Source organism: Panthera leo, chromosome B4, assembly GCF_018350215.1.
Source record: "Panthera leo isolate Ple1 chromosome B4, P.leo_Ple1_pat1.1, whole genome shotgun sequence".
Lineage (NCBI taxonomy): Eukaryota > Metazoa > Chordata > Mammalia > Carnivora > Felidae > Panthera > Panthera leo.
This window is the reverse complement of record NC_056685.1, coordinates 15,320,448-15,347,909: the sequence shown is the minus strand read 5'-3', so window position 1 is coordinate 15,347,909 and position 27,462 is coordinate 15,320,448. Positions and strand designations below refer to the sequence as shown.

Here is a 27,462-nt window from a genome sequence, read left to right as displayed (position 1 = left end):
AACGAATGGCCTCCTGCAGCCCCCTGGTGGAGGCTTGGAGACCCAAGCTTCACTCAGGGCCACAAAGTGGAAATGGATGGATGTATACAGGGGGCAGCTATCACTGCAGTGAGAGTTCAGAGGAGGCAGTGGGCAAGGTTAGGGAAGGACCAGCAGCAGGAGACAGTGCAGGGGAGAAACATACATCAGCAACAAGAGCTTCTGAGCAGGAGTGGGAAGCGGGCCTGTCAGTAGGCGCCCAAAAGTTAGAGGCCACAAATGTCTCAACTTCGGTGCCAGTGGCTTTTATGGAAGGATGGGTAGGCGCTGGACCCTATTACCCTACTATCTGGAGAGGCGAGGAAGGCTGCCCGGGTTTTACAAGGGGGAAATGGGGACCTCATTGCAGGCAGGGACTGCCTCCTGGGATTCACAGTGTGGCCAGAGTGTGGTTGGATGAGCTCAGGGGTAGTGAGCTGGGAGCTAAGGGGAGGAGCACTGGGTGGGTCTTTTTTTTTCTTTAATTTTTGCTTATTTTTGAGAGAGAGTGGGGTGGGGGAAGGGAGAGAGAGAGCTGGGGAGGGGCAGAGAGAGAGGGAGACATAGAATCCGAAGCAGGCTCCCAGCTCTGATCTCGACGTGGGGCTCAAACCCGTGAACCATGAGATCATGACCCCAGCTGAAGTCAGACGCTTAACCGACTGAGCCACCCAGGTGCCCCTGGGTTGGTCTCAACGGAGTTCAGGACTATGGGAAAACCCCAGCTCAACTGTGTTGAGCTCAGTCAGCCTGGGTGTGTGCAGAGCCACAGCACAGGCCTTTGGCTGTGAGGCTGCATGAGGGAGAAAGGGTCTTGTCCTTCGTGTCTGTCTCCTGGTTTCAGCAAAAGCTTGGCCTCCCCCTAGCACCCCTCGGGGAGTGTGAGACTTTTGTGGATTCCAAGACCAGCATGAGCCTGGGTGAAGCAGGATTGGAACACTGTAACTAGTTTCTGTGGGTGAATATTGAGGCCACCCTTTAATGTGCATTCGATTTAAGGTCTATTCTCTTTTGAAACTCAGTCTAGTGTGATTTGGCTTTCATTTCATTTCAGAGCGATGGAAATCCAGGAATTCAGTTCTGTGGCAGAAATGCTTCGGCTCTACCGACGTTCTATTCTTCTGCGAGTACGGCAATTGTCGTTTTCAAATCCGAAGTTCTCGACAGAAACTCCAGAGTGGGTTTCACGTATCAGATTGCAGGTGAGCCGTGGAACTTTGTCTGTTATTCAGAAAACCTGCCACCATCCCAATTCCTGCTAGAATGGACTCCTGTAAGCAAATTTGGGTCTGTTACCATAAACCATGTCCACAACAAGGTAAGAAATTGTAACTTAGAAGCCAGGCCCACGTCCGCAGATGACTAAAGCTGGTTTCTGAGGAGGTAAAGTGAAAATAACACTAATTAAAATGTTTAGAATGCCAGCATATTTTTCAAATCCATGTAGTTAATTTAATTTAAATGTACACCAGTTATTTTATTAATTATCCACTTGGCCTCAAATAGAAATCACTGTCTCTTACGAAATTATTTTGTAAAAACAACAAAAAACAAAAAACAACAAATCTTGAAAGGGCTATTTGACTACAGTAACAATTGAGAAGTTTATTTCCAGGAGAAATTATTTGATGTTCATTTCAAGCTTGATTAAAACTACAGCTGCTTTTGATTACAACAAACACATAGTGGGGCACCTGGGTGGCTCAGTCGGTTAAGTGTCTGACCCTTGATCTCAGCTCAGGTCTTGATCTCAGGGTCATGAGTTCAAGCCCCATGTTGGGCTCCAAACTGGGCGGGAACCGGCCTAAAAACAAACCACAAACAAGTAGAAAAGCTTTTGGTGGTTTCACCCAAAATGATAAGGATGAACAATTTACCGATTCTATCAGAATGAGTAACTTATCAAAGGATATAAATAGAAATCTTCATACAAAAGTCAGTTATGGTTGCAGAGTCTTTGTGCCTAAAAAAAGGCCTAAACGTCAACCAACTGCACTTAAATGTGATCAGAAGAGAACAGAGAATTCTAGAAAGTTCATCCTCAAAGGAGAATGCTCATATTTCATATTTCTCATGGGGGCATTTTACGTTAACGAGACACCACATTGCATCCGCGCTATTTGCCGTTACCTCACTTCCTGTGGCCCCAGTTATCCCAAAGGTGAGAGGGTTGAAATAGCTTTTTTTTCTAAAGTGTGTTCAAATCTAATAATCTTGAATTCTGTCAGGTTGAAAGAACATTAAAAGTTGGGATGCCTACATTAATTGCGATTTTTTTTTTCTCTAAGGTTGCAACAGAGAGTATAACAAGGCATTTGGCAATCTCAAGAGTCCGGGATGGCCAGATAATTATAACAATAACATGGATTGCACTGTTACTCTCACGGCCCCTCAGAACCACACCATTTCCCTCTTTTTTCATTCATTTGGCATCGAGGACTCAAGTGAATGCGCGCACGATTTCTTGGAGGTAATGTACATTTGATCGCATCTAAAGAACTATTTAAAAGATGGATCACTGAAGATTTTTCACCTCTTTCTCTGCTACTTCTAATCTTGGATCCCTTACTTGTTCATGATTATTCATTATTCTTCCATCCCATAAATATTTACCAAGCATCCTTCTAGGTACAGGCACCGGAAATCCAGTAGGGAACAAGACATAGGCAGGGCCCCCGAGGCTCAGAGTCCATGGGAAAGACAGATAGGAAAGAGTCAATTCCCTCACACCTGGAAAGGACTAACAGAATCAGCAGTTTGGGGAAGAGAAGCTTCCGGGTGGAGGGAGGCGATGTGTGGGTTTAGAGAGAACCGGCAAGGACTTGGAGGAAGCAGAGCCATGCTCCTGGGGTGGGGGCTGGCACTTTGATTCTTCAGCAGCACCATGCGAACGCCCTCTGCATTCCTTCTGCCCTGCACCACCTACACTCAGTGAGCAGACCCATTACATTGCTGTTCACAGGAAGATGAGCCCATTACCAGCACAGACAGCGCGTGGAGCACAGCGCCTATATTTTACCATGAAAACCCCAGAGCTCACGCGGGTGTTCTTTGCACACTCTTTTGGAAATGTATTCATTCTTAGGGAGCAGACTAAGGTGAAACCTGAGACTTGTATATACAAAATGCTGAATTCCTCCATGAAATGAATTTGAATCTAAATCTTACCTGAAGTTGCTCTAAATGGGCTTTGTTTCATGTAAACAAGAGTCTTCTGTAAGGTTTCCAAGCAGTTTATTTGCTCCTCTACATCTGTTAAGGAGTTTTATTATTCTGGGAAGCTCTCCCCTATAGAATTAATCCAAATCTTTTGTTAATGAACATTCTGTTTTTCTTTGAGAGAGAGAGAGAGACAGAGCAAGAACAGGGGAGAGGGGCAGAGAGAAGGAGAATGTTAAGCAGGTTCCACGCTCAGTGTGGAGCTCGACACAGGGCTCGATCCCACTATCCTGGGATCATGACCTGACCCGAAATCAAGCGTCCGACGCTCAACCAACTGAGCCACATAGGTGCCCCTTGCTAATGAATATTCTGCGTCTATAGTGTAGCAAGTGCTGGAAGGAAGCCTGGGCCTTTATCATGGCAAATATCCTTGTCATGGTAGGAAATGAGGAGGAGATGAATGTAGCAGGGAGGAAATGAGAGAACTGCAGTATTGTTTGCATCAATCAGGGCATTAAACGCAGACCTTTGTGCCTCACCCACTTCTGTGAAGTGTGAGGCAGAAGCCAGAGGAGGGGATACAAAGAAAGGACAGAATAATCCCGTCCGTTCAGAGTCACAGTGCAGCTACCCTGGGTCCACCTCAAGCCTGAGCTGACCGTCAGTGACTGGAGTTAACAGTTGCCATTTCCCTCTGGATGCTGGGACGTGCAGGCTAGCTCTCCAGCACCAGAGGTGGGAACTACTCCTCCTGGCTGCCCTTCCTATCCCATGGAAGTTGGTTTGAAACTTCCTGTCCAGTAAGCAAAGACAGGAAACTGCAAGTGTGGCCTGTAAAGTGTAGCCAAGTCTGGTTTTTGATGGCAAGACCGTAGCAGGGCTTATCGGCAGCCGTAACAGCAAACCTCCCCATCCCATTGACGTTAACCACGGCAGGAACAGAAACTTCCTGGTGAGGATTCGGACCGTGTTACTACCACACAAAAGTCAAGCTCTGGACCACATTTGGAGTCTGCGTTTGTTTTTAGTGCCTTCATCCCCCCTTTTCAGGATCGTCTGCAGGCTCAAGGATGTCTCTTGCTCTCGTTGTCCCATCCCCCCTCTACAGAGATAAATGAATAGGATGCTAGCGGGACTTGAGATCGAACTTACGCTCTCAGAGCACAGCCTTCTCAAACAGGGCCCAGAGGAAAGAGACCCAAAGGGAAGAACAGAGTGGTAGGGGTGCCTGGGTGGCTCAGTCGGCTGGGTGTTTGACTTCAGCTCAGGTCATGGCCTCACGGTTCCTGAGTTGGAGCCCCGCGTTGGGCTCTCTACTCTCAGTGCAGAGCTCACTTTAGATCCTCTGTCCTCCTCTCGCTCTGCCCCTCTCCCGCTGTGCTCTCTTTCAAAAATTAATAAACATAAAAAAAAAAAAAAAAGAATAGAGTGGTAGCAGGTCTGACCTTCCAGCATTCTTGAATATGGCAGCCTTCTCTGAATGCAGGTAGTTCACTGGCTATGCCAACTATGGCAAGGCCACTTAGCAGCATAATCCAAAAAGGACAAAAAGGCACTGTTTTCTCCCACTGGCTACTGCATAGACCTAAAAAGAATCTCGGTTTAGATCAACATGAAGACTAACCGTTGTGCCTCTTATGACTTAAGACAGCCAGCAATTAGCCAAATGCTAAACTGTGAAATTATAAAGGCAACGGAGGAACTTCCAAGAATTTTGAATACATATGTGAGTAAAATCTCCACTCATACATGTTGAGCTGGTTCCAGCTCTCCATTGCCTGGGTAACATTTCCTTAATACTCCTCAAGAGTCTTCCTCCGAATAGGGAGGCTGTGAATGCGCAGAAGGAACACTGGGAACAGAAGGTGGTCAAGTTCACTGTGGTTACCCATTCTCACACACTGACTCATTGCCATTTTTTATATGCCTCTCCTCCAAGCAGTGAATCTAAAAAAACCAAAAAACAAAAAACTATTCAGCTTCAGAATGTTTTTAAAATTACCTAATAGTCAAGTTTTATAAATTTATTGAGTTGTGTCCTTTTCCTATACAGAAATTCCTTTGGTTTTGGACTTTATTATACGTCCTACATTGATTTTTTTTTCATAGCCCCTTCATAGCCAAGCAATTTTCAAAGGGAAAAAAACATACACACAGTATAATGAATAAACTACAATAGAAGCGACTGGAAATGGAGCAGGCAATATCCCCCTCCCATCTTTTTGAAATTTCACAGATATTTCTGAATTCAAATGCAAATGGTTTTTGATCTACAAACTGGATGTTTCTCTCCTTTGCAAGAGAACGTGACTTCTGGGTGTATGTTCAGAAAACTCTTCGTTCTTAAGTACACAAAAAGACAAAGCTTTTCCAAAAGAGGTTGTCATTCAGATGGTCTCATGTCTCAGTGGATGGCAACGGAAAGTCAGAGAAGGAAGAATAAAATGCTTAAGTATAATAATTAATGGCTCATTTTTCAAGGTAAGAAACGGCAGTGACAGCAGCTCGCCCTTACTGGGCACATACTGTGGAACCCTGCAGCCAAATCCTATCTTTTCTCAAAACAATGAACTGTACCTACGGTTTAAGAGTGATGGTGCAACTTCCGGTCTTGGGTATGAAATTGTCTGGACCTCATCACCCTCTGGTAAGACACTTGCACTTTGTAAGGGAAATTGATGCAAGTGAGGAAAAACTTGGGGGGGGGGGTGGTGTCTCATAAAAAAGGACAATTAAAAGTGACCTTACCTCTTAGCCATCTGTATACTGTATTGTTTTCCAATAAATATAGAGATTTTTGTTAACAATGACAGTACAGATATCCTTTTCAATTCTACTCTCACTCATTATTTCTACATTACATGTTTCTTGTAATATGAAGAGATATAGAAAGAGTAGATATATGAATATACATACGTATAAAGCATAGATATGATATACATTTTTAAATTCCTTTATAAATTCTGATTTTGCCATATTTTTAACTTTCGGTTTGATCATCAAGGTAGTTCTCTGAGAATTAAAAAAAAAAAATGTGTACCTAAAGCCAAATTACTTACACATACTTGGGTGTAAGTAAACAGCTGTGCCTTTGATAGCACCAGTCATTTTTCAGCAGTCCCGGGGGTGAAAGTGCATTTTTTTCAGGGAAGTCAAGTAACTTCCTGCACGTTTGGTTGGTTGGTTATCAAGTAACTGGAGGAAATTTAAGTCATGTTAATATATTTCACTCCAGAGAGGAGGAATATCTTTATGAGAAGTCCCGTTGAGGTATTTCAAAATATCTAAAAATTTCCAGGTAAGAATGATAAAAATGACTTAAATATACTGAGGGACAAGAAATAACTTAAATCTTGGCAGCTAAAGATGCTTACAGATGATCTCCGATGCCCTGATTTTGCAGCGGAGGAAATAAAAATGAGGTTAATGAGTTTTCCAGAATGCACAGCAAGATTTTGGCAAAAGCAAGACCAAACCTCCAGGGGTTAGACACCCAGCCCAGCGCCATTTAATCTTACCATGAGGTTTCTTTCTGTTCAGTGGGATATCTGGGTGCCCAGGGTATCTGGTCTAAATAATGACAGCATTTGCAAATTAACACCAATACTTACAGGGCTCTGTTTTTGAGTATGTCAGTCTCGGTACTGTCAGTTATAAGCCCAGGAAAGTCATTTTACAATTAAATAATTATTGTCAAAACCTACAAGGATACAGTCTTTCGGGTCAGCCCTGGAATTCCACTTTTAATTTTACTTCACTCCCATCATTATCATCAACTTGCTGCATATGGAGAGCCCCACGCCATCAAAAGTACACAATAACTTGAATTACTCTCGCCTACAGCTATTTTATCAAGTTCTTTGTTTTCCCAACCCACTGTTTTCAAAGAAAGGACTTAGAGGAAGTGGTCCCAAGTCATGATATACAGGGAACAGAATACATGGTAGGGGTGGGGGAAGGTGGGATGAGGTGGTGTTGAGGCATTGGAAGGGATATAGCCCACAGAAGGAACTGGAAAGGGCTTTCTGCCACCTCTGTTCTTGCAGAGTGTCTCAGCACCTTGAGAAAATAGCAACCGTCTTCCTGCCTCACAAGGAGATGGTTTCCACTTTGTTGAATATAACGGCCTGTGTTGGTTTCCTTGTAGGCTGTGGTGGAACTCTTTACGGACACAGTGGCTCCTTCACCAGCCCTGGCTACCCGGGAACTTACCCAAACAACACTCACTGTGAATGGACCATTATTGCTCCTGCTGGCAGACCTGTCACGGTCAGCTTTTACTTTGTCAGCATTGATGATCCCGGAGACTGTGTCCAGAACTATCTCATACTCTACAATGGACCGGATGCTAATTCTCCAGCCTCTGGACCATATTGTGGGGCAGTGAGTAAAACAAACATTTTAAAATTCCCATTTATTATTTTTAAATAACTTACTGTACACTTTTAAAGGCAGACACATGCAAAGTACAAAGCACAAGCCTTTTGCAAATTTCAGCAGTTTCCAGATTTTCCTTTCTATTTGGGGAGCACGAGTGCCACCTAGTGGGCACTGCGTTAAATTAATAGTAATAGTTCCCAGACTCCACTGCATCAGAATCGCTTTGGGCCGCCACGTAGGGGTCCAGCCTTCCAGTGCCCGCTCCCATCCACTGAACCAGAATTTCTAGGACAGGGGCTGTTGTACGTTGTTTTTTAAAAGCTCCATACATGATTTCAATGCACTTCCCAGGGTTGAATACCCATATTGTTTTCTCCATGAATACAACTACAGACCATTTGAACACCTGACTCCATTTTATCTACTTCTTGTTGAAAATCGTAGGAATTCTTTGAAGAAATAAATAGAGATATTGAAAATGGGTCTAGTAACTAGTAGTTGTTCTTGTAAAGTTCTGGTGTGATAGATCTCCCTTAAACGTCAAGATAGGATTCTGACAGGGACTCAATTTTGCTTGCGTCTGTCCTCGCCACCTTCTCGTTTTATGTGAAAGTAGATACGGAGCTTTCCAGTAAGGGAAATGTGACCACAGTAGACAGAATATCAGTTCTTACCGTTCTGCTCTTTATTTATTAGCCTTGCTAATTAATAAGGCAGTGAACTACAGCAGCTAAAAATCTAAAGAGTTGTTTGGCTTCCTAAATTGAGATGCAATTGATATATAACGTATTAGTTTCAGGTGTATGACATGAATTTTGTGTGTGTGTGTGTGTGTGTGTGTGTGACCAGAACTTTTAAGCTCTACTCTCTTAGCAACGTTCAAATAGACACTACATTCCCAGGGCTTACTTATAACTGGGAGTTTGTACCTTTTGACAACCTTCATCCATTTCACCAATCTCCCACCTTCCGCCTCTAGCAACCACCGGTTTGTTCTCTATATCTGAGAATTTGGTTTTTTGTTTTCGTTTCATTTTGTTTTTTTTAGATTCCACAAATAAGTGAGATCATGTAGTATTTACCTTTCTCTTTCTAATTTATTTCACTTAGTATAATGACCTCAAGGACCTTCCGTGTTGTCACAAACAGCAGGATTCCCTTCAATTCGTGGCTGGATAATACTCCCTTATCATCACATTATAAATATACAAATATATAATATTATAAATATAGATCCTATATATTATCCATTTGTCCATTGACGGACAGTTAAATTGCTTCCACATCTTGGCTATCATAAATAATGCTGTGATGAACACAGGGGTGCAGATATCTTTTCAAGTTGGTGTTTTTGTTTTTTTCTGGATAAATTCCCAGAAGTAGAATTGCTGGGTCACATGGTAGTCCTGTTTTTAATTTTTTGAGGAATCTCCATACTGCCTTCCACAGTGGCCGCACCAATTTGCATTCCCACCAACAGTGCACGAGGGTTCCCTTTTCTCCACGTCCTCGCCAACGCTTGTTATTTCGTGTCTTTTTTATGATAGGCATTCTAACAGGTATGAAGGGATATATCATTGTGGTTTTGATTTGCATTTTTCTGATGATTAGTGATTTTGAGCATCTTTTCACGTACTTGTTGGCCATCTGTATTCTTTGGAAAAATGACTATTCAGGTCCTATGTCCATTTTTTAAATCGGATTGTTTGTTTTTGCTATTGAGTTCTTTATATATTTTGATTGTTTTTTAATTCTTTATGTATTTTGGATGTTAACCCCTTGTCAGATACATAATTTGCAAATATTTTCTCTCATTCAGTAGATTGCCCTTTCATTTTGTTGATGGCTTCCTTTGCAGTGTAGAAGCTTTTTAGTTCGATGTAGATCCTTGTTTATATTTGCTTTTGTTGCCTTTGCTTTTGGTATCACATCCAAAAAATCATTGCCAAAAACCGATGTCAAGAAGCTTACTGCTTATGTGTTCTTCTAGGAGTTTCATGGTCTCTGGTCTTTAATTCATTTGGAGTTGATTTTTATGTGTGGTGCAGTTTCGTTCTATTGGATGCGAATATCCATGTTTCATGGCGCCATTTATTGAAGACAGAAAGGTTATGAAAATAAACCCTAAAAGGAAACTGCAGATGTTAATAGGGGAGAGTCATACACTTTACTGATATGATTGTTTTAGTTGGAAGAATAAAGTATGTGTTTCCGTCAGAAAAATTAAAATTTTAGTACGAAGTTGGATTGGAAATTCAACTTTTATGACAATTTTACTGAGGTATGATTCACGTACCATAGAATCCATCTACTTAAAGTGTACATCCAATTGCTTTTAGTAGATTTAGAGTTATGTAGTTCAGAGTTGTCACCACAAACAATTTTAGAACATTTCCTTTCTCCCAAAAGAAACCCTGTATCCACTACCAGTTAATCTCCATTTCCCTTTGATCCTCACCTCCCACCACCAATATTCTTTTTTGAGGTATCCATATTAATTCTTAGCAAGATTCCTTCTAGAAAAATATGCAGGTGTATGTAAATTCAACAAAATTTCTTTATGTAGTACTTTCTTCCTAGGCTAACGTTTCCAGAAAGATGCTCAAATGTGCAAAACGTGTAATTGGTTACTTTTGTTTTTTTCTTTCCAATTTTAGGACACGAACATAGCTCCCTTTGTGGCCTCCTCACATCGGGTCTTCGTAAAATTTCATGCAGAGTATGCACTGCGGCCATCAGCCATCCGGTTAACTTGGGACAGCTAACTATGTAACACGGTGTGTTGGCTGTACTGCAGGGGCCCTGGGGCATGAGCACATGTCTGCCATCCTGATGCAGGATTCTGCCTCTGCCACTGGGAATAATCTGAATTTTGTTTTCACCAATGTACGTGTGGAATCAATATGCATACATTATATTTTTGTTTTAATATAGAATGTAGCTTCATTAGCCTTGGCCGTGCTCGTCACCCTTCCTTCTAACACTTTGAGCCGAAAAGTTCCTAAAATCCCTTAAAAAGTTGGAAATGATTATGGCAACCGTGATGGAAACTGTCAAAAGTTAATGATAAAACAGGAGTATGATTTTCGCTGTGAATGTCAAATGAGGGGTAATAAACAGTAATGAATTGTACGTGATGACGCTGCACTCATTTTTAATTCATTAGCATTTAGTCCTTCACTAGCAGGTGTAGATTTTCAAGTTGAATTTTTACATGTGGATGAAGTACGCAGATCCTTCAGAATACGAACTATGGAGCCATGCTGCCTGCATTGACCGTTAGCCCTCCTTGCTGAAGCTTCCTTAACTTCTCTGAGCTTTCATTTACCTATGTCCCACCATTGTCCATTTCTAGCTTACCAGCACTGTATGTAAAGTCCTACATAGCTTAACAACGCTTTTGTAAAGTTTTCTGCTGCCTTTAACCAAACATGTTATGCTAAATATGCAAAGTTAAGTCTTCGTAACAACATGGGACAAAGTGAAAGGAAGACGCTGTGGAATGTGTGACTTCATCCTACTCGGATACTCAAGTGCCAGAAAAATTACTTCTGCACAGAGTACAGAGCCACATGAATAAAACATTCTCACCTTTACAATTCCCGCTTCCTTGAACTCTGTGTTATGGGTAGATACGTGACTTTCACAGACGACCTGTTATTGGCCAGAGACGTGAATGCACCGAACGGAACCATCCAATCCACAGGGTCCTGACGAGCCGGGGCGATGGACAAAAACTCAAGATGAAGTTCTGTAAGGGGAGATACAACATTTTGCTCTTTTACCTGAAAATGAATCACAAAGGTACAGGATATAGAGAAATTTGACACTAACATGTGAAAGGATGGGAATTTTATCTGAAGGCAAGACAAACATATGCAGCTGTCAGACAGTGAAAGGATTTGATCTCAGGTCGCGTCATGAGAGTGATGGTATCCACAAGAGTTATGCACAGAGAGATGCACTTTCCCAGGAGGTACATTAAAATATCTAGGAGGCACAAAGTTTTCTAGAAAACATAGGCAATATTATTGTGTAATTTTTTTAACGTTTATTTATTTTTGAGAGAGAGAGAGAGAGAGAGAGCAGGGGAGAGGCTGAGAGAGACAGGGACACAGAATCCGAAGCAGGCTCCAGGCTCCGAGCTGTCAGCACAGAACCCAAAGCGGGGCTCTAATCCGCAAACTCTGAGATTGTGACCTGAGCCAAATCAGACGCTTACCCGACTGAGCTACCCAGGCACCCCATCTTTTTCTTTTAATCAGAATTGTTTTGGCTATGTAGAGTCTTTTCTGGGGACTAATCTGGGGATTGTTTTTGTATTTTTATGAAAAATGAGTTTGGAATTTTTATTGGGATTGCTTTGAATCTGTAGATCGCTTTGGGTAATATGGATGTTTTCACAATATTAATTCTTCCAACCCAAGAACATGTGATATCTTTACATTTATTTGCATCTTGTTCAATCTCTTTATCATTGTCTTACAGTTTTCAATGTACAGGTCTTTCACCTCCTTGGTTAAATTTATTCCTAAGTGTTCTTTTTTTATTGTTTTTGATGCAGTTGTAATTGGGATTGCTTTTTTACTCTCTCAGATAGTTTGTTGTTAGTGAATAGAAATGCAACTGATTTCTGTATGTTGATTTTGCATCCTGCTCCTTTACTGAATTCACTAATTAGTTCTAACAGTTTGTTTTCTTAGTAGAATCTTTAGGGTTTTTTATATATAAGATCGCATCATCTCCCATTAATAAGATGCATCTAATTTCCACTGGTTCTGTTTTAATTCACTTATTTATACATACTTATTGAACATTTACTACGTGACATGTACTAAGAACAACCAGGGATAAAGTAGTGAACAAGACAGCCATACATACAACTGATGTCCTCCTACGTCAAAAACCCCATTGCCCACGTCCATCTTGTCTGGTTTCCTGAGCCTGTCCCGAGGCAAAATTTTTAATTTCCTTAGCTGGTGAAACTTCTATTAAGCCACCTTCCCAGATCTGGTGGCCAAGTGATAAGTTTCTGGCTCCCAAACTGCATGATCACGGAGCTCCATCGGGAGCGATCAGCCCTGCACAGAGCTAACAATCAACAAGTTCACACTGGTGCAGGCCTCCTGGTTGTTAAATACCGAGATACACCCAAATGCTGCTTGCAGGCCATAAAGCGGAATCCAAAAAGCTATAACATAAAATGAATGAGTTTGAGGGGCGGGTGAGGGGAGGTCTTACTTGGAAGTTAATGGAACGTGATAGTCCGCATGGGTCTGAAGGAATACAAGCAAGTACAAATGTAAAGCAAGGGAAAGTACTACTGTTCACAACTGATCACACACCGAACTGAGAAAGTCTCATGGTTACCTTCTGACCCCATCCCACTCTAGGTGACACTGGGAACTTGAGAAGAGCAGGGCGGGGACAAGAGACAGACTCCAGTACCCACCTCGCCCCTCCGGCCTCCCCAGGATCCAGCAAACAAAGGGCTGATGCTTGGCATAGAAGGTGGCTTTAGGACCCTGTTCCAGCACGATCCGATTTTGTTCTCCTGGTAATACCCATCCCTACCTGCTTATATCTGGCAACCCGGGACTGGGGCGAGCCAGGCTTCCACTACTACCTGATCTCTTTCCCCTTTGAGTCTCTGTCTCCCTAAACAACTGGACCTTAGCAGGAAGAACAAACCTCATGCCTTTTAGTCTTCAAGGGTAAGTCTGGCCAATAATGGCCAGACTTACCCTTGAGGTAGCTCAGCAAGAGGCCACCACTGGCTCTTTCTGGACCCAGTGGAATATTCTGTCACTCCAGGCATTCTTGTGAATCCCTAGGGCATGGTCGGGGCCAGTGACAGCTGGGGGCTAAGAGATGTCATAATTTGCCATAATTTTCTATTACATTTCAACTCCGTTTACTGGAAGGAATTTGTTAAAAATATGCCACACACTTACCAAGGGAGTACTAACAATATTAATTATATTAAGAAAAATTAGAACTGGGATGCCTGGGTGGCTTAGTCCATTGAGCGTCTGACTCTTGATTTTGGCTTAGGTCACGATCTCATGGTTCATGGGATCAAGTCCCACATTGGGCTCCATGTTGAGAGTACAAAGTCTGCTTGGGATTCTCTCTCTCTCTCTCTGCCCCTCCCCTGCTCCCAGGTGCTCCCTTTCTCTCTCTCTCTCTCTCTCTCTCTCTCTCTCTCTCTCAAAATAAATAAACTTAAAAAAAACCCAAAGAATAATTAGAACAAATATCTATGTAACACTTGCCCTCTGCGAGGTGTCATTCTCATATATCACTCATTGAAATAAAACACTAAGAATGATCACCCCCATTTTACAGTTGAGAAAAATGAGGTCTGAAAACTTATATAAAACTTGAGTGACAGAGCTATGATTCTAACCTTGACAACCACCCAAGAGTGTGCCTCCCATTCAGCCTGAAGCAGTAGGTGTGAACTTATTAAATATGAAATATTATTAAATATTATTATAAACTATTTTCATAGGCCTGTCAAAGTTATTTAAAAAGATTGTTGTATGACCCAGAAAAAAATTTTAAATGTAATTGCTGTTAGTTTAGTAAAAAAATAGAGATTATACAACATCATCAAAAATAATGTTAATGGAAAAAAAACTTTTTACCTATGGGATTACAAATCACCCCATGGCTATCCATTTAAAGAGGAAGCTATTGGGGCGCCTGGGTGGCTCAGTCGGTTAAGCGTCCGACTTCAGCTCAGGTCACGATCTCGCGGTCTGTGAGTTCGAGCCCCGCGTCAGGCTCTGGGCTGATGGCTCAGAGCCTGGAGCCTGCTTCCGATTCTGTGTCTCCCTCTCTCTCTGCCCCTCCCCCGTTCATGCTCTGTCTCTGTCTCAAAAATAAAGAAAACGTTAAAAAAAAAAATTAAAAAAAAAAAAAAGAGGAAGCTATTGGAAGAAAAATGATATATTAACTATTGGATATTTCATGAAAAATTGGTTTTTCAAATTTTAATTTGATAACTATATATAAACGTATAGAAGTCTAGAGAATAAAAAGGCATTTTTAGAAGTAATGACATATGTAATAATTTATGTAAATTTTCTAGTTGCCATAATCTAGTGTACCTCGTGTGGCCCAGGCATCTTCCATATCTGTCTTTGATTGGAGCACTCTGTGGGCTGGGGGTGGGGGGTAGAACATTTCTCCCAATGGGAAGGAAGTATTGAAGCACAGACTGTATGTAAGCACAGAGCACTTGGCAGTGAGGCTGTGGAAGGGATTTAAGCTCTGATAAATATTAACTTTTGCATGCATGACTGTCTACATAATTTGCAGGGCCCAGTCCAAAAGGAAAACTCAGGTCCCCTTGTTCAAATCTTATTAGACATTTCAAGATGGTGACAGCAGAGCATTAAACCAAACATGGGGCCCAGCTAAGCATGGAACTTTGTGTTACTGCACAGGTCACATATCCAAGGAGCCTGGGCCCCTTTTCCATGTTATAAAATTCTGGAACTTAGGGACGTGTTTTATTAATAATTACACTGGCAAGGGGCACCTGGGTGGCTCAGTTGGTTAAGTGTCAAACTCTTGATTTCGGCTCAGGTTATGATCTCACGGTGGTGAGACTGAGCCCTGCATCAGGCTGCACACTGACAGCAAGGCGCCTACTTAGGATTTTCTCTCCCTTTCCCTCCGCCCCTTCCCCACTCGCTCACACATGCACATGTGCGCTCTCTCTCTCTCTCAAAAAAAAAAAAAAAAAAAAAAAAAAGAGCTGTACTTGCAAAAGGGAAGGGAAGGAGAGGAGAACTATGAAGAAATGAAAATAAATTTCTGGAAAAGAGGAAGTGAATAAAAGCATGATGACAAGAGAATCAGAAAAAAAAGAAACTGCGGCCCAAAGTAATTTCCAGACAGATATGCAGCAGAATTGGGAATCGGCTTTCCAGGCACTATGTGGATATGGGGCTGGCAGGTGCAGCGTGAGGAGGTGAGACCAGCAATGCAAGTACTGTATTAGCTGGAGCGCGCCACTCACCGTCTCCCTGCCCCTGCAAAGGCAGCCATGTGACTACACCGCAGGCACAAAACTGGGACACCTCCTCTGAAGAAATTTAACCCACAGCCCAGGTAAAATTAATGCTGACCTAGGAAGGAAACAAATACGCATCACAAATAAAAGAGGAAAACAACCACACCCTGGCTATCTAGAAAAATTAGCTCCGATCTTCATGCGTGAATATGAAAAAACAACCAAGAATCACCAGACAGGAAGAACTGCAGTAGTGTGACTGCGAAATCACTGGAGAACATAACAGAAAAAGGGCACAAGAAAACACAATTCAGTCAACAGAAGAGAAATCTGAAAATTGTTATCCTCAGAGGGGCACCTGGGTGGCTCAGTCGGTGAAGCCTGTGACTTCAGCTCAGGTCATGATCTCCAGGTTTGTGAGATGGAGCCCCTTTAGGTGGAGACCCTGTGTCGAGCTCTGTGCTGACAGCTCAGAGCCTGGGGGCTGCTTCAGATTCTGTGTCTCCCTCTCCCTGCCCCTCCCCTGTTCACTCGTTCTCTCTCTCTCTCTCTCAAAAATAAATAAACATTAAAAAAGAATTTTTTTTTTTTTAAAAGTGCTATCCTCAGAGATATTTGAGAAGAGTGCGCTCATCAAACAAAAGTTCGGGGCTAATGTAATCAATGAGGAGATCTTAGGCAGTATTTTTGGTTAATAGCCAGAACTTGTTAAAATTTTAATAGAAGGTTTGGAAGACAACATTAAGATATCTCCGAAAACGTTAAGTAAAAAAAAGATAAATTAATGAAATACATGAGGTGGAAAACAAGATACCTATAGGAAATTGTCCTAGGATGCTGCCCTCTGACAGATTTCCTGAAGGTGCGAAATCAGAGAAAATGGCTGGAAAGACATTTCACAGAAATAACAGAAAAAAATTTCCAGAGAGGAAGAGAGAAATGAATCTCCAGCTGGAAGGGCCCAAACGGATGCTAAACAGATTAAATTTAAAAAGACCCCCAATTAGATTATGGTGGCATTTCAGAACATGATAAACAATTCAAAGATCACAAAAGCTTCCCAAGAGAAAACAATAGTTCTCCTGCAAAGACTGGAGGAGATTGACACATTTCTGGGCATCAACATTGGAAGCATAGATCGATCGAACTATGCTTTTGAGATCTAAGAGAAACTGATATTGAACCTAGAATTCCATGCTAGGCAAATAAGAAAGGGTTGGGCAAAATAAGAACATTTTAAAACACAGAGCTACTCAAAATTTGTGCCTCCTATACATGGTCACAGAGAAGTTTACTTGAGTGGTACTCCAGCAAGATGTATACAAGAAAGGTCTGTTTAAACCCAGGAACCCAGTTAAAGAAACCACAGATCAGCTCTCAGCTGGAAGAGCAGAAATAATTAGTCTACGTTAGAGCAGAAAGCTAGTAGGTTCCTAAAGTCTTCAAGAAGAATTGAGTAGATTTAAATTTTTTTTTTTTTAACATTTATTTATTTTTGAGACAGAGAGAGACAGAGCATGAACGGGGGAGGGTCAGAGAGAGGGAGACACAGAATCTGAAACCGGCTCCAGGCTCTGAGCTGTCAGCACAGAGCCCGACGCGGGGCTCAAACTCACGGACCGCAAGATCATGACCTGAGCCGAAGTCGGCCGCCCAACTGACTGAGCCACCCAGGCGCCCCGAATTGAGTGGATTTAAAGCAACGGGAGATACGATAAAGAGGCTTACAGGAAGAAAAAGAAAAGCGGTGAGAAACTCCAGTAAAACACACACACACACACACACAAAACAAAAAACCAACAATGACAATTGCATTTAAAAACTCATCATTCAATAGAAAGCAAACTAAAGTATGTCATAATTTTGAGTGTAGTATAAGAAAAGAGAAGTCATTTATCTGTGTGTATTCCCCTTCACGTGACACAGAGGTCCGGGACTCCGAGCTGGGTGCTGGGAATACAGACCCCGTGCAGTTCTTGCGTTTGAGCTCCTGATACAGCGGGAAGCAGCGACTGCTGATAAATGGAACCTCAATTATAGAAGAAGTACACAGGCAACTTCTCCCTTCCCCACCTCCCAAGCCCAGCTACAACACCCTCACCCTCAATGCCCCTCCAAACCTTCCCGCTTCCTCCCAAAGCACTCAGTGCTTCGGCCCACGAACCGAGCCTGCGCCAACACTGCTGCGCAGGCTCCCAGGCGGGTCTGCGCGGATTGCAAACCCGGAGGCATTCCGGGGGACGAACGAACCTCGGGGTGGGGCGGAGTCGCCAGGCCAAATGACGGACGTGATTGGTCAGCCCCCGGGGACACATTCCTTTGTGGGCGGAGCTTCACCCTAGAGCCACGTCTAGTAAACTGTTTTCCTAATTTGGAAAGGGTCAGGCGCGGGCGGGGCGTGGAGCGGCGAGCCGCAGGGTGTGCGCTTGCGCCGAGCTCCGGGACAGGGCGTGTTCCCCGTTCCGGTCCGCGTTTTGCTCCGAACGAGTGCATCTCTTGCCACTCAAGTGCTCCCTGCGGAAACCTGTGGTTCTCTCGCCCCACCTGTTAGGTGCTGCCTTCCGCGGTGAGTGTGTGTGGTTTGCACTTGGGTTCGCCTCTCTCCGCGCCACCGGAGTAGTACTGGACGCTTCCCACGCTCTTGCCCCGCCCCGCCCCCTCCCTGCACCCGGACCCTGCCGGCAGTTGCCCACCATCCAAGCCTGGGGGAAAACTGGACAGTGCCAGCCCGGGGCGTCTCCCCTTTCTCTCCCTGCACCACCCTGGCCGTCGCCCACGTGCTTGTTGTTGTCATTGCTACAGAACATGTCCAAGTCTCTGAAAAAGTTGGTGGAGGAGAGCCGGGAGAAGAACCAGCCGGAAGTGGACATGAGTGACCGGGGCATCTCCAACATGCTGGATGTCAACGGCTTGTGTAAGTTCTCGGGCAGGGTCTTCCCCTTGGAGCCGCTGGAGGGTTTACAAATTTTCCAAGTAGCTGGCGGCCGGTATGAGAGGTTGTAAAGATTTACATCCCGCTCCCTGCTTGTCAACCTCGCTTGTGGAGAGCTTAGCCCAGAAAGTTTGCAGTCAGAATTACGCTCCGTTCCGATTGGAAGATGAACCTGAGAGTCCAGGGAAAGAATCACACAGATAGGTGTAGCTGTACCTCATTGTCGTCTATGCTGATCGTTTGCATTTGGGTGGATTTCCCACACAGTGTACTTAATACCCACTTTATTTTCAATTGAAAATCATTTTGGGGGCGCCTAGGTGGCTCGGTCAGTTAAGCGTCAGACCCACTCTTGGTTTCTGTCCAGGTCATGATCTTACAATTCTTGAGTTTGCTGCTTGGGATTTCTCTCTCCCTCTCTCTGCCCCTCCCCTGCTTGCGGTCAGGCTCGCAAGCTCTCTCTGTCTCTTAAAAAAATAAACATTGGGGCGCCTGGGTGGCTTGGGTCAGTGAAGCCCGACATCAGCTCAGGTCATGATCTCACCCTTTGTGAGTTTGAGTCCTTCGTCAGGCTGTGTGCTGACAGACAGCTCGGAGCCTGGAGCCTGCCTCGGATTCTGTGTCTCCCTCTCTCTCTGCCCCTTCCTAGCTCACGCTCACGCTCTCTCTATCTCTCTGTGAAAAATAAATAAACTTAAAAAAATAAAATAAAATAAACATTAAAAAAAGAAAATAATTTTTGAATCATGCTTCCTTTCTCCTAATACAGTCTCTGATCCTTGAACAATTGCCACAGAAAAGTTATGTGATCACTATTCTTATGCGTGGAGTATGTTAAACGTTTCTTGACTCTCTACCCTTTTTTGGCTCTTTATTCTACTTAGTTGAGGCTTTTGTTACCGCCTTCTTGTGCTACTGTGATGTCTCCCTAACTTTCCCTCTTCCGGTTTTGCTGAGCCTGTTTACCCACTTTTGTTTTCAAGTGTTGCTTTTCTGCAACATACCTTACTGTGTAGCTCTCTAAACCAGAGATTGCAAAGTCGCATGTCCATTGGGGCCAGGTGAAGGTGGTCATGGACTTCATAAGAGGTATCTCATCTGAAGGGGGCGGCTGCTACACCTGCTACTCACATCCAAACAATTGTCACCACCTGGGGATGCGGATTTAGTGTTGCCAGAGTTGTTTTTTAAGAAGCCAAGAATCCAGATTTTTATATGAAATTTCCTAAGTTTTAGACGTTGACAACCAATTCCAAAATTTGAAAAATAATTTCTTTATAATTTTTTTAATGTTTATTATTTATTTTTGAGAGAGAAAGAGAGAGCATGAGCGGGGGAGGTACAGACAGGGAGACACAGAATCTGAAGCAGGCTCCAGGCTGCAGGCTCCGAGCGGTTAGCCCAGAGCCCGACGTGGGGCTCGAACTCATGAGCTGCGAGATTATGACCTGAGCCGAAGTCAGATGCTCATCGGACTGAGCCACCCGGGCGCCCTGAAAAATAATTTATAGGTGAAATAAAACTCTTCTTCAGGCAGAACGTGGCTTAAGGTTGGACCTTCTCCCTTCAACACTTCTCCTGGTTGTTCATTACCAACAGTAATGCTCCAGGTTCTTTGGCGTGACAGGCAGAGCCATTCTGAATCTTACTGAAACCTACCTTAGTGCCTGTCCTTTCCACACATTTGTTTTCCCAGCCACTGAATAGATTGCCCATCCCGAATCAGGGCACACTCTTTCAGGTCTTTGTGCTTTCGAAGTATTGTTTTCTTCTTCTCCTTTCCCCCCCACATCTTTTTACTTATATGTCAAGAATCAGCTTAGTTGTCATAGCCTCTGTGAAGCCCTCTCTGTCAGTGTTGAGCAAACACCGCCCTTTCTCTGTGAAGTTGGATATGCCTTGCTTCGTGACTCGTTACACGGGACTGTGATGTGTTCTTCATGGAGATGTCTCTCGTCCACATTGGAGAGTGGGGGCAACGCTGTCGTGCGGTAATCATACTTGTCTGCTCTATAGTGCCGGGGACACAGTGGGTGCTCAGAAAAGTTGGATGGATCACGGAAAGCCTGACGGATTAGGCCCGAGAGTGGATGAGACCCAGACCAGGACGTGACTTTGGAGAAGGAGGGGAGATATCCAGGAGACCTAAAAGATGATGGATTCCTTGTTAGGCATGGAGAGAGCAGAGTCAACTTTACTGTGAACGCGTGGTTTGTGCCCAGGACAGATGGGCGCTGGTGCTCTTGAACCATCTCTGCAGAAGGAACGGGGGCGAGAAGTCCTAGAGTGTTTGTATTTGGTGACCCTAAGATGCCTGCCCTCCAGCTTTAGCTTTTGTGCTAATTAGCATCTCAGCCTCTTGAGATGTGTCGGCCTCTCCCAAGTGGTGATGGCATCTTGGGGGCAGCAACAGAGCCACTGTCCCCGGGACTGAACTGGCAGTTGCAGATCTGGATGTGTGCCTGTGCTGCCCCTTCCCGGCTCTGCTTAGGTCATGGTGACCGCCGGAGGCTCTGCTGGAACCGAGGATGGGGAGCGTGAGCGGGAGGCCTCTCTCTGCTGTACTTGTGGCCCCGTGGCTTTCTGCTCCCCATCATGGCCGAGGAGCTTTCTAATCCTCGGCTTTGAAGACGTTTCTTGATGTAATATTTATAAGTAGGGAGAGTGGCATAGCTATTTCGGTTCACTCGCATTATCTCTTTGAAGCCTTGGCTTTTACTGAAGAAGAAAAGATAGCCACTTGCTTCCTGAGAAAGCTGTTTCCGGTGTAATATCAGGTGGTGCAGAGCAAGATCCTTATTCTCCCAGGGAAGTAGCTTTAAGGAAAAGCAAGGCTGCGTCTCGGGGAGTTGGGGGAGTAAATTTGGAGATTTTGACCTCCTCCAGCTTCTGGGGTGTGTGGAGACCCACAGAGTGGCCCCTCTCTGCTGTAACTGCCTGACTTCTGGACTCCTGGAGTCTGGAAGGTTCCAGGATGCCTCCAGAAGCCCATTTCTTGACTGGGGCTCATTTATTGGTACTACGCATAATGCTTACTGTGTATATTTTAACAATCTAGATATTAAAATGTTTGACCTGGTCACTTAAACTGTAGCATAAGAATTCCCCTATTTCTTTATTGGTAAAATTTTAACTGTAACCGTGAGGTTTTCTGTCTTAGCATGAAGATTCACCGCAGGGAACAACTCATTTGCATGGGTAGGGAATAGTCGTTGTGTCTCAAGTTTTCCCTTCATTATCCTTTACTTTGTTGAGTTTCGCAAAAGATAAGAAATAAGTTTTGAAACTAAGAATGGAGGTTTTGTACTTCCTTGAAGCGCGTGAACCGTCTGTCTTTCTGCGTGGGAGAATCGTGTCTTATAAATGCAGCACTTTGCTTTCTCTGAGACGGTAAATTGTCTTTAAAAAATATTTTCAGGCGTTCAGGTCCCAAAAGCTTTGATGGGGAAGTCTTCATGGGCCAGAGACAGACATCAGACAGATGCTGCTGTTTTCCATCCAGCCAGATTCTGGGCGGAGCCAGCCCCCCCCCCACCCCCCCCTCACCCCCCCCACCCCCCCCCCCCCCCCCCCCAGAGCGGGAGAATACAGTGCTTACCAGTGGGGCCCTGGAGTTGCATAGGTTGGGTTCAGATCTTCATAGTGTGGAACTTCAGAGAACCTACTTAACCTCTCTGAGTCCTCATCATCACATGGAAATGTAAGTGCCCACCTCGTAGGACCGGATTAGCCACGAGGGCACTGATGCATGTCAAGTGCTCAGCACCGCGCCTGGTACTGCGTGAGCACATAGTGAATGTTGACTTTAATAGGAATATCCGGATAGAGCCCATAAGCCTCAGACGTAACCAGTTCCGTCGCAGTCGACAGTCTGGACCAAGGAGAGCGGGCTCCTTAGGCTGGGTCAGGCATTTGTGTCAGATGTTGACGTTTTCTGTGGTAACTTTACAGATCCCGAAGCATCTGGCACTTTGGCCTAGGATTCCTAAAGATTCAGGTTGCTCTTTCTTTGAAATTACTCCCTCATTTTATTTCCTTCTTATTTTTTTTTTTTCTTCCTACGTGGCGTGAAATCTGCACACACATTCTCCTTAAAGCTTCCAAGAGTAATGGTAGCAATTTTGTTCTCTTTATTGAAGAGATTTCGCTGCAGACCTGTGCGGTGTGCAGCTGTCCTCACCTGGATGATAAAGCCGCTTTTGAAGGGCCCTGTAATCAGCTTCTGTGGGAGCAGAGAATCCCATTAGTAGCCAGGGAGACTTTATTCGTTTCTTTTATTTAAGTCTTTTGTGACTTTTTTTTTTTTTTTTTTTTTTATCTCTTCAAGTGTATTGCCCTCTGGATGTCAAACCTTTATCAGTTTTTTGGTGGTTTTTTTTTTTTTTTCAGGTTAGGCTAAAATATCTTTCAGATAAATTATAAAGAAAAATAACTCACCTTCAAGGCAGTGGTCTTTTTTTTTTAATGTTCTTTTTATTTTTATTTTTTAACGTTTATTTATTTTTTGAGACAGAGAGAGACAGAGCATGAATGGGGGAGGGGCAGAGAGAGAGGGAGACACAGAATCGGAAGCAGGCTCCAGGCTCTGAGCCATCAACCCAGAGCCCGATTCGGGGCTCGAACCCACGGACCGCGAGATCATGACCTGAGCTGAAGTTGGACGCTTAACTGACTGAGTCACCCAGGCGCCCCATGTTTTGTTTATTTTTGAGAGAGAGACAGAGTGAGGGCAGAGAGAGAGGGAGACACAGAATCAGAATCAGGCTCTGGGCTCTGAGCTGACAGCACAGAGCCTGGCACGGGGCTCGAACTCTAGAACCGTGAGATCATGACCTGAGCCAAAGTCGATGCTTAACCCGCTGAGCCACCCAGGTGCCCCGAGGCAGTGGTCTTTCTAAAGGACCATGCAAGATAATCAACAAACATAATCATGGGTTTTCTGGAAGGGCTGTTTCACAAGCTCTGTTAAACCTGGAGGTGGTCACCCCCTTAGTACTTTCTTATCAATATAGGCTGTCTTCTAGGAAAGATAAAGGAGCTGGAGGACATGTCACGTTAGCTATAATTCTTAGACCTTTCCTTTTTTATTTTTCTAACTTGCATAGATACGCCCACCATTGTGTTTTTAACCCTGTGGTATCCTGGCCTGGGAAGCCCTTTCCCCTCTTCTCCCCAGCCAGCCTCCTGTACCCCTGTCAGTGCTTGCTGACAGACGGTATGATTGATCCATCCACTTCCCTGCCCCGGTGCTGGGTTTTTGTTTTTTTTTTTTAATTTTTTTTTAACGTTTATTTATTTTTGAGACAGAGAGAGACAGAGCATGAACGGGGGAGGGCCAGAGAGAGAGGGAGACACAGAATCGGAAGCAGGCTCCAGGCTCTGAGCCATCAACCCAGAGCCCGACGCGGGGCTCGAACCCACGGGCCGCGAGATCGTGACCTGAGCTGAAGTCGGACACCCAACCGACTGAGCCACCCAGGCGCCCCGCCCCGGTGCTGTTTTTAACCCACCATCCCATCCAGCCTGGTTTACATGTCTCCTCTGGTCCTGGTGTGCATGCCTCTCTTACCTCTGTACCTGGCACAGTGCTTGGAGAAAGCTCCCCCAGAAGGATTGCTCTCTGCTAAGAGCTGTGCCTCTGCAGGCTAGGGTAGAAAGCACAGCGCAGGGGAGGGAACACGACCCAGGACTCCCCTACCCGGCCCCCTCCCTGACTCTCCAGAGGGAAGCCTGGTTACAACCATCAGGAACATGCTATAAACTGCTCAGTGTTCTAGTTCTGATTTTAGGACAGTGTAAAAACGGAAAATGTCTCATCCAGATAGGAAATAAAGAAAGAAAAAATATGATGCCTTTGGTGTGACTGAACATTTAATAATGAGTCAATTGACATTGCGGCTTCGGTCAGCCTCGGCCTCTTATTTTTTGGAAGCAGCTTTTTGGTTACTAGCTGTGTAACCTTGGGCAAGTCACGTCATTTCTCCGCGCCTCGGGTTTCTCATCTATAAAGTGGGGATGATGAAGGTAAAGTAGCTACCTCAGAGAGTCGCTGTGAGTCATTATCTGTAAAGTACCTAGAGGGCCATCTGGTGCATCATGTCTGAGTCCGTTTGGCTGTCGTAACAGTGCCTTAGATTGGGCGGCTTACAGGCAACAGAAATTTATTTCTTATAGTTCTGGAGGCTAGAAGTCCAAGGTCAGGGCGCGGGCGGATTCGCTTCCAGGATTCACTTCCTGGTTCGTAGAACCTCCACATGGTGACTGGAGAATGAGCTTCTCTCAGGTGTCTTTTACAAGGATGCTAATCCCATTCCTGAGGGCTCCACCCTTTTCACCTCATCACCTCCCAAAGTCCCCACCTCCTGATACCATCACAGATAGGGATTAGGTTTCAATATATGAATTTTGGGGCCACACACTTTAGTTCAGTAGCATGGCACGTATTAGTCTTCATCTTCACTATTTCTAATATCTGAAAATCTGTTTTATCCATGATTGTGTAAAAAAAAATGCAAAGCAGTGTCTGTTTAGCTTTTAGAATTCTCGGTAATGGTGCTTCTCCAGTGACCTTCGCCTGCTTATCTCTCTGCTGCATGGTGTCTGGGCACCCAGTGCCTCATTCCCCACCCGATTGAGAATTGCCAGGAAGTTAGATGGGCATGTCTGGTGTGACAAGGTCAGGAGGAAGAACCGTGGCCTCACACGGCAAATTCAGAGCCTTGGTCAACGTGGGAGGTAGTTGGGGAGGCAGCAGGGCATTTCACAGGATGTTGGTGGTGATGTGCTTGTGTCTATGGAGAATGACAGGCATGGAAAAATGGTGGCCATTTTCGACTAAGTGAAGTACCACAAATCCCCCAATAACTGTGTGTTGAACTTCCTAGCATTTTTTCAGGATGGGTGCTATCCAAGCCAAGTCTCTGGGAGTTTCCTACCTACTGAAACTTTAAACTGTCCATTGATAAATTAATATTTGCTATGTTGAGAAAACTGTGAACTATGTAATCAATCTGCAGTAGTTGGATTTTTAGCATCAGAAACTGTTAACACCCACCGCTTTGCCATTACAGCGAGCTCTTAATTGTGCTAATCAGTGCTAAAATCGATATGGTTACTAATTGAGAGCTGCATCACGTCTCCTCTTTCCATAAATTTACAGGAACCTGGTTCAAAGAAATTGTATCTAGTTATAGGAGATCCACTCCTGTAGTTATAGTTTTGCCAAGCAAAAGCTAGAGATGATTTCTTTACAGTACCTTTGCTTTGAATAGCACGTTTGGGCACCCTGGTTTATTTTTTATTCTTTAAAGCAATTTCAGCATAAAGATGTGGCTGAGGAACAGTCCATGTAGATGAAATGCCTGGCCCGCAGGGGTCACTGTTGAGACTGTGTTTTCCTCAGGGCTTCTCATGGGACTTCCTGCCCCATGTAGATCAAGTGTCTGGCCGGCAGAGGTCACTGTTGAGCCTCTGTTTTCCTCAGGACATTCTACACCTCCTCCTGCTCTGTCATCCAGTGCTACCTAGGCGGTTGCTTCCTTTCTCCTCATGCTGCCTCCTTTGGGTAGAGATAGCCCCCTTTATGGTACTTCCATGAACTTCACAGTCAAAGCAACCTCACCTTTGTTATGTTCTGATTCCCAGTATCTTTAATATTGTCATGTTTCATAATTACCTTGCAGGCCTGAACCCTATTGGAGACCCAGGGGCTTCTGAATGGAGAGGTGCTGACCAGTCAGTGCATTTCTCTCAATGAAACACGAGAAATGGAATCTGCAGGGCCCCCTTTGGGCGGATTTCACCCGTGTGTGATGCCTACCGATGTAAAAGAGTACTTTGGATTGGAGGTGTTGGTTAAACCAGGAAGACAAATGATAGTATAACATTCCCTGCTTTATTCGTCTGCCAGGGCTTCCATACAAAACCCTCTAGACTAGGGGGTTACAGAACAGGCATTTACGCCTCGCAGTTGTGGAGGCCGAAAGACCAGGCTCAAAGTGTCAGTAGGGTTGGTTTCTCCTGAGTCCCCTCTGCTTGGTTTAAAGATGGCGGCTCCCTCACTGCGTCCTCACACGGTCTCTCCTCTGTGCGCACACGCGTGTGGTGTTTCTGTGCGTGTCCACTTTCCCCTTCTCAGGAGGACACCACTCAGCTTGGATGACAGCTCACCCTAACAGCCCTGTGTCGACTTCATCACCTCGTTAAAGGTCTTGTCTCCAGATACAGCCCCATTCTGAGACACCGGGGGTTAGGGCTTCAGCGTATGAATTTTGAGGGGCCACAATTCAGCTCATAACGTCTACACCAGAGGTTCTGAATGATCTACACGTGTTTATGTCGGGGTGAGTGGTTGTTACGCTTGCATTCTATCACCCTGTGGTGCACATGGTAATTGTCAGCATCTTACAGATGGCGAGTCGGAAGGTTATGTAGGGTCTATAAAGTCCCGGTGGTGGGGTACACGCTGCAGTGTGTCGGACGCTTCTGTAACACTGTGGCACGTTTTTGCACCCCTGAAGTACAGTGAGGGCCTGGCTCAGATGTTAAGGAGTGATGATTTCCAGGGCTGACTGGGGCACAGACCTGACCTCAAGGCCGTCAGTTTCAGAATTCCTTAAAAACCCCGCACTGGGCAAATAACGTGCATTCGGCCAGCCCGTCGGCTTGGAAACTTAGTTTTATCATGCTGTTGCAGAACGTTAATGGTCGAAGAAACCACTAGAAGCAACTTACTCTTTGATCTGGTCAGTGTGACCCTCCCCCTCTATGGTTTTCTGAAACACTTACAAATCTTAACTGAATTTAGTGACCAAATGCGAGATCTTTTTCTGTTGTATATGGATTCATTTCTCCCGTCTTCCAACAGAACGTTAGTTTAAAACACGACGAAGTATGGTGCTGGAGAGACTGTGTTGGGGAAATATTGCTTCTTACAAGAAACCTG

General features: G+C 44.5%; 2 protein-coding genes and 1 long non-coding RNA gene across 6 annotated transcripts in view; 2 read left to right on the top strand and 1 right to left on the bottom strand.

Annotated features, from left to right (window-relative positions):
* The window catches only part of CUBN (cubilin), a 273,247-nt gene extending 262,560 nt beyond the window's left edge, over positions 1–10,687 (top strand). For both annotated transcript variants that reach the window (XM_042945004.1, XM_042945005.1), the window contains 5 exons: positions 1,073–1,220; positions 2,307–2,488; positions 5,662–5,827; positions 7,328–7,563; positions 10,218–10,687. In XM_042945004.1, coding sequence (XP_042800938.1) covers positions 1,073–1,220; positions 2,307–2,488; positions 5,662–5,827; positions 7,328–7,563; positions 10,218–10,325 — 840 coding nt within the window. In that variant the 3' untranslated portion in view covers positions 10,326–10,687. The remainder of the gene's footprint in view (positions 1–1,072; positions 1,221–2,306; positions 2,489–5,661; positions 5,828–7,327; positions 7,564–10,217) is intronic.
* LOC122223908 lies at positions 721–17,785 on the bottom strand. The gene is made up of 6 exons (XR_006204572.1): positions 17,707–17,785; positions 17,551–17,601; positions 15,593–15,701; positions 11,152–11,311; positions 4,626–5,127; positions 721–1,822 (listed from the first exon to the last, which is right to left on the bottom strand). It is a non-coding gene; the product is annotated as an uncharacterized LOC122223908 (long non-coding RNA).
* A 227-nt stretch (positions 17,786–18,012) lies between these two features.
* RSU1 (Ras suppressor protein 1) overlaps positions 18,013–27,462 on the top strand; it is a 200,902-nt gene continuing 191,452 nt past the window's right edge. For 2 of the 3 annotated variants that reach the window (XM_042945001.1, XM_042945003.1), the window contains exons 1-2: positions 18,014–18,152; positions 18,389–18,500. In XM_042945001.1, the coding sequence (XP_042800935.1) occupies positions 18,392–18,500 (109 nt within the window). In that variant the 5' untranslated portion in view covers positions 18,014–18,152; positions 18,389–18,391. Of the gene's footprint in view, positions 18,153–18,388; positions 18,501–27,462 lie in introns of all 3 variants that reach the window. The other variant, XM_042945002.1, reaches the window with a different exon arrangement.